We start from the raw sequence: 7,217 nt of genomic DNA, 5'->3' as shown, positions 1-7,217 counted from the left end.
TAATTAATCAAACATGAATGTGTTTGTACTGATAAGTGTGCAAGATTTGATAGTTATTATTGTGTTGAGGAAGAATCATTCCCATGCATCACATGAAAAAATCAAAAAACCATAACTCATAATCGTGTTTCAAAAGTTCGTCCCAAGTCAAAAGAGTTAGGGACAGTCTTCAAAGGGCGGACATCGACACTGATGTTGTAATGCCACACCAGCGTCAGCCGTCTTACAGTATTTCAGTTGTATCAAATTGTTTCACAGTTCATTCGTTCAATTAGCCTACTAATTCAAACATAATCGTCTTTTAAAAGCATAATTTGTCATAATTTGATCAAAACATCTTCTGAAAATACTAAGCTAAAAATGTAATGTTAATTAATGATAAGATATGCAATGTAAGTAATGTAAATATGGATGAGATTTTCAAACAAAGCATTAAGATGCCCATGTGTCGACTCTGTAGTAGCCTGACCTGTGACCTTTTGATGACACATCCCCCATATCATATCATTGCATTAGATCGTTGAAAACAAAGTGACGCCTAAAGATTTATAATTCACACTGGAGTTAGATAATCACCCTGTATATTTTCAGCTTTATTATTTCAAATACAAAAGCTGCATTCAGTTTCAATGTGATCAATTTGATTTTGATCAAGTTTAAATTTATAGAAGGAAGAATTATGTACGATTTATGATATAATATATAATGTAATATCATAATTAATATAACCTAATGTAGCAACAGTTTGTGTGTTTGTTGATCCCTTACCACCGTGTAGCTTTGAAAATAATTTGCTCATAGGCATACCTCATAATTTTCATCAAAGACTCTTTACAGACAATCCCTTAATAAAATTGTTCTTTATTCTTCAATAACTTATTTTTAAGTTACCGGTATTTGAACATGACCCCAATATCGTTGATAGAGAATAATGTGTGACAGCTTAAGGTAACGGTACAAAATAACACTGTACGCCGATTTGGAATTTTCCCTGTACGCCGTCATACAGGGACATGTACCTCCCCTTTCTCCGCCTTGCCCGCCCAGAGAATTTGGCCCGCCAATGAGACAATGAGCTACGACCATGCGAGCGCCACATGTGTGTGTGTGAATACACACACTGTAACGCAAGTGTTTTACACTTCTTTGTTATTTGGATAACCCTTCTGCTGTTGGTGTTATGGCGCATATTAACACGTGGGGTTCTCTGACGTCTCTGGTATTTCCACAACGAGACTCGCAGTGGGGGTTATCTGTTTACATTATATCACCTTCTACCTAAATAATGCAGGCTTTGGTAATGTGTGTTTTAGATCAATTTTATGTTTACTCAAACAATTGCTAATGAATTTATTTATTTTGGAAGATTAGCCTAAATTCCGATTTGAAACACAATGGCATATGCCCTATGTTTGTCTTACAGTAAAAATACCAAATATTAAAAGTAACCCACTATTAACGCAACAATAAATTATGGACCATGCTTTCCTGTACAATATAAGGTCCTTATGTATTCTTCACCTGTCATCATATTGGAGCTGTCGGCTGGGCGTTCTCCACTGATCTCAGCCTTCAGCATCACCGTTCACCTGTCTTGGCCTTCACGTCACCGGGGCCTTTGGATACCTTAGCTGAGGCTGTAATGAAGACACGAAGAGGATCATGACTCCCAGCGTGATGCATGGATCGCACTAGACCGGGAGTCAGATGCCAGTGGTTTGTGAATAATTACAGGGAAACGTTCTCTGGAACATGTCTGTCATTACTGTTAACCATATATGGGCTAGGCTCTGTTGCTTTGAGTTGACCCTCTTCAGTTATATTAGAGTTAAGATATCTCTCTTTTCGATTAGATGGCATTCAATTATATTGCATGAGACCGGATTACATTATATCAGATTATTAAACTAAATCTTTTTACATCACATTAAATTAGGTCAGATTATTAGACTCAACTACATTACATAACATTGTTTAAAATTGGATCAGATAAGACTAGTTTATTAGATTAGACTTTGGACTCTGAACCTTTTCACTGGTAGTGAAACACTAAAATGATTGACCAAGCCGCCATCATGGTTCTAAATATAAGCTAGGTAGGGGGATCTGAATGTTGAAAAACAAGGTTCATAAGAGCCTGTTCCTACCCACCATTGACCAAGATTTAGGCTGACCAATATGTCTCTCCAAAGGGGTTCTCGATGGTGACCGTGTACCTCCAAAGACTGTCCAGCGAGCCATTCCTAGACCACCAGCGCCACCACGTCCTGGTCCTGGAAGACGTAATGGTGCTTGGGTCCTTCTTTCAGCTGCTGGCCGTTCTTGGTCCAGACAATGAAGGGGTCAGGGGAGGCGCTGACCCGAGTCCGACCCACCAACTCGGTAGCGCTGCCCTCCCGGAGAACCACATCCCTCAGGTCCTGGAAGATCCTGGTGGGCCCTTCTCCCAGGGCTGGGATGTGGGATGGGAAGAAATTATATATGCAATGGAAAACAATGGAATGGAATAGAATGGGGTTGAATAGATTGGAATGGAATGAAATGGAACGGAATGGAATGGAATAACCTAGATTAGAATAGAATAAGAACAGAAAAGAAACCAATCGTTTTCCCTTTATATTAACAACTGACTGCACTAGATGTCTAGTGAGTCATGAACCACAAAGAAAATAGGTCTACAAACAAAGTAATGGACCAAAGAAAAGCTAGGGCAGATTTCAAAACATGCCATGAACTCTGTTTAACACTAGCGACCCTTTTCAGTCGAGCTCAGCTTATATCACAGCTTCTAGAATAGTCACTCAGGCCGCTTTATACTTTGAAATGGAAATGACTTTTGACCGGTTTTCTTACATTATGATTTCAATATTTTTGATATTGTCCAATCAAAAATACTTCTAAATCTAAACAGAATCAAATCAAATTGCCCCACTGTAATTTCCCCCTCCCTCCCTATGCCAGAGCGGTTAATCTAACTACAACACAATGTTAAGTTGAATCTTTAGCTTACCTTGGAGCTCCACTTCTGATCCCACTCTAGTCAGTTGACCCTGGTTGGGAGCAGGCTCTATATACTTTAGGGATACTTTGGGGTCTTTGGGGCCCCTCAAAGCCTCAATCAGAATATGCTGGTTGTCTTTCTTTAGGCCTTGACTTAAAAATTTGGTGTGGCTGATTTAGGATGGGCAGCAAGTGGTCCGACCAGAGAACTGGTACTCATCCATATATAGTCTTCACATGAAATGCTCCAGAGAATTGATGAATGGTTTAATAAGCTGCCACTTGGAGGAGCGAAAACGTAAGGAGTTGATATGGAGACTGGCCTCAGGGAGTGCCAAATAAGCAAAGACACGCATGGACAAACACACACACACACACACACACACACACACACACACACACACACACACACACACACACACACACACACACACACACACACACACACACACACACACACACACACATGCATGGGATTTCTACAATGATAGGCATGATCCTAGGACCAGTCGGCAATGATTAGGACTAGAAATCTTCGACTACCATTAATCATGATTGTTATTGAAATGTGACGGGTCAGTCATGATCAGGACAGGAGTAGTATTAGGTCATCAATTACCACTCCTACAGAAATGTATAAAATAAACATTTTGAAATCTATTAGTTGCATGAGTTGCATTGAACAAATATACATTTTGCTGTAAACTACGCTAAATTTATTTTAATGATTTTCCTTTCAATGTTATCCTGCCAAGCACTCTGTGTTTGAAGGATGCTGCATAGATAAACTTGCCCTGCCATTCTATGCCAATGCATAGAATATACGCATTTTCTATTTATAACCACACAGCATTTTTCTCTAAAACAAAACAAAGACACATACCAAGGATCAGACATATGTGTGTACTCCATGTGCTATTTATTGGGCAAAGTGTGACAGCTGTCATGCTTACTACATGCCAGAGCTCTTCAGCTTCACCAAAACAAAGGGAGTTCAATTGAGGCCAAATACAATCACTCAATAAATAAACGAACAAATGCAAACACGAAGATCTGATCTATGATCTGAACAGGAAAACCGATAATCCTCTTTCACTTACGAAACTATATCATTTTACTTTTTTGGGAAGGGGGTCTGATATCAATCACTTGAAGCCCTGCAAGGGCTTTACAAAATGGATTTACAAAATGTACTGCTTCTCGCAATCATATCATTTTTTTGGCATCTGGAAGCCCTGTTATCAGGTTGTATCAAAATTCCTGTCACATAACCAAGTAACGAAATTCATATGAGGGTAGGGCAGTCTCACTGATATTACACCCCAATGTATTCTCACTCTCTCGTCTGGGGTGTAGAGGACCGGCACTGTTCTACTTTAAATTTAAATCAATATAATTTTTTAAAAGAAGACAATGGCAGTGACAATTGCACCTAAGCACTGAAATCATTATAAATTATTTTAAATATAAAATCAGCCAAATTGAAGTTTAAAACGATTTTATAGCAAAACTGGCCATTTATTTTTCTTTTTGCTAATTTATATCTCTCATTAAATGTGTGAAGTTGTGACATTAAAATGTAAACATGTAACACCAGAAAGGTTTCACATGCCGATAATATACTTTTTTTATTTCCTCTTGCATGACAAAGGTATTTTAAAAACAGCCATGATGTATCTACACTATCTTTCTAATTTGTGTTATTTTGATTATTTAAATGTAACTACAAAGTAGTCATAATTGTTCTTTAAAAAGGGTTAGTATTGTGACAAAAATACAACCTACAATCGAAATCTCTCAGCCCTAACATTGGAAAATGGTTTCATTATGACTGATGCTTACACATTAAGGGCACTTGGGAGCTACCCTAAAACCACTCATACTCATGAGACATTTCTGTCACATTTTAAAATCCTTAATCAATTGACAGATAATTTGTTGCGCTAGTTGAATTGATATCTTAATTGTTCTGTTGTCGGGTAGTTTACTAGAAACAGTCCAAAATTGTCTTCAACAATCAATTGATAACTGTACAGAATGCTTACAAAGATTGTGTCCTGTTGTTTTACCCTATATTTTATAGCCAAGGGAAATTCTTTCATTCCATTGATCTGAGAAAAAAGGAATAAAAAAAGTAATTGTCTAATAAAAGTTTTCCTTCTAACATTTTTGCATTGAGCAAAAGCTTTGTTTTTAACGGTGAGCCCTTGTTAATATCATCCCCACACTGTGTAACCTTGTGAGGTACTTATTTGGAAAATCCTACAAACCGGCATATGCTTCATAAGAACAAAGATTACGGGAACATGATTGACAGTGCTGTTCATGTCCGATACAATCCCTGTTACGTCCCTAACATCCCCTAACGTTTCCCTTGTGTGCAAACTGTTCAAATCAACTCTTCATATAAGCCTTGTAAATGGCCCTAGATTTTGTTCACACTAAAAATATTTATACAATAAATATTTTAATACTGACGTCGTTTTTTTCTATTGTCTTCTTGGATAGCACTTGTGTAAAAGTACACTTACATAATACATTTCTAACCAAAGTTTCATTTAACAAACTGAAATCAATGCAAGTTGTACCCAATGGATGATATGCTACTTTTCTGGGAGGAACTAATGTATATAATCTTCACAACATCTTAACCCCAGGCCAAACTTAAACTCTAGTGCCCTAGGTGTAACTTAAAATGTTTGGCATAGCTCCACAGGCTTAAAATTATATATATTCCAAATTGTTGATTTGAAAAGTGCATACCAAAAAGGGTTGCAACTGTTCCTGTCGAAAATGTATATAAAGGGCATAGGTACAATCGTTGAGGTACTAGCACAGGAACTTGAATTAAAATAAAGTACTCGTTCATGAAATGTTTTTTTTCTTTGACATTCTAACTGGTATCATCATAGCCTACTACTTTTCCTCAAACCCGGTTCATTGTTTTCTTTCCCAAAGTGACTTTGGCCTTCCAGAAAACATTACAACAATCCCATTTTTCTAAGCGACCAAAGTTCTTGTTTCTTGTTTGTATCGCCGTGTCCTTCACCCACAAAGCCAGTTCTTGGGCCCACCAACGACAGTACCTGTAACACTTTGCTCTCCAACGAGCTAGGTATTTCCTTTGCTCTGAATGACAACACCCTGAGCCCCGCTAGTTAGCTTAGGGGCTGACGGGAGTGGGGGGGGCCGCGGTCATCATGGTAGTAGCGCTGGGTGGTTGCACGTTAGGGCTGGGAGGGCCGGTGGAGGAGTAGGACCGCAGAAGGACCTTGTGCTTGGTGGCCCCTTCCTCGCGCCTCCTCTGCTGCTCCGCCAGGAACTCCTTGAGGCGTGTGGTGGTGAAGGTGAGTGTCTGTCTGCGAAGCCGCATCAGGTAGGCGTCCTGCAGCCACGAGTTGCTGAAGCAGTCCTTGATAGCCGGCCGGGCCCTGGGGGTTGACACAGGTTTTATTTTATGAGCGGGAAATCAGGGTTGATCGTGAAGTTTATCTGCTGGTGGATGCATTCAATTCTTAGCATGTGTGGCCCCCAGTGGGAACGAAACCTCTAACCCTGTCAGGGTAAATGCCCTGCTCGGCCAATTGAGCTAGGGTGAACCATCGAGTTGGACAGGACTTGACACCTTAAACGTAGGTTATAAACCGTTTACATCATTCCAGTTGAACCATTGATGTTCAAACGGGTTCTTTGTAGTTTCTTCATAGACAGCGATATTTATTTTTCCTTTAAAAGAGCAACTGCAACAAATTCAATTCAAATGTGTCGAACAAAAGTATTGTTATTTGGGAGTATTATTCTGTGTGACTGCAGGCCAACTCACCAGGGGTAGCTACAGATGATCTTCTTGAGGAATAGAGAGGCACTTTGGGATACATTCTGGTAGAGTTTGGAGAGGTCGAACTTGGCGGCCTGGATCCTGACCTCCGTCTCCTGGGGGTCATTCTCCATGAAAGGTGACCTTCCACTCAACCTGAAGAACAACACAAAGAGAGTGTAGGAATCACATAAAGGTATATGAAAGAAACAAGTCAATGGCGCCATATAACGTAACAGATGATATCATTCTGTATTGGCCATTTCTAAGTAATGAGACAACAAATTGGTATTTACTACACACTAATTGTTCCAATTCACAAATCAAATGAATGCAAAGGAAACCCACCCTAGGGGTTATATCAGTTCTAATCAACAACAAAAAATAAAAATAAGCTGAT

At 39.2% G+C, this 7,217-nt stretch overlaps 2 protein-coding genes across 3 annotated transcripts in view; both read right to left on the bottom strand.

Moving 5' to 3' along the window:
• Positions 1-815: 815 nt before the first annotated feature.
• Positions 816-2,648, bottom strand: LOC132448897 (SPEG neighbor protein-like; the record flags this gene model as incomplete). The annotated part of the gene is given in 4 exon segments (XM_060040449.1): positions 816-1,587; positions 1,590-1,637; positions 2,152-2,245; positions 2,247-2,648. Coding segments are annotated over 4 exon segments (660 nt in total), but the record flags the coding sequence as incomplete, so codon positions are not given.
• A 1,254-nt stretch (positions 2,649-3,902) lies between these two features.
• The window catches only part of spegb (striated muscle enriched protein kinase b), a 57,099-nt gene continuing 53,784 nt past the window's right edge, over positions 3,903-7,217 (bottom strand). For both annotated transcript variants that reach the window (XM_060039423.1, XM_060039424.1), the window contains 2 exons: positions 6,824-6,973; positions 3,903-6,431 (listed from right to left, as the gene is read on the bottom strand). In XM_060039423.1, coding sequence (XP_059895406.1) covers positions 6,164-6,431; positions 6,824-6,973 — 418 coding nt within the window. In that variant the 3' untranslated portion in view covers positions 3,903-6,163. The remainder of the gene's footprint in view (positions 6,432-6,823; positions 6,974-7,217) is intronic.

The sequence above is a fragment of the Gadus macrocephalus genome, chromosome 20, assembly GCF_031168955.1.
Source record: "Gadus macrocephalus chromosome 20, ASM3116895v1".
In the NCBI taxonomy this organism is placed as follows: domain Eukaryota; kingdom Metazoa; phylum Chordata; class Actinopteri; order Gadiformes; family Gadidae; genus Gadus; species Gadus macrocephalus.
This window is presented reverse-complemented; position numbering and strand designations above follow the sequence as displayed.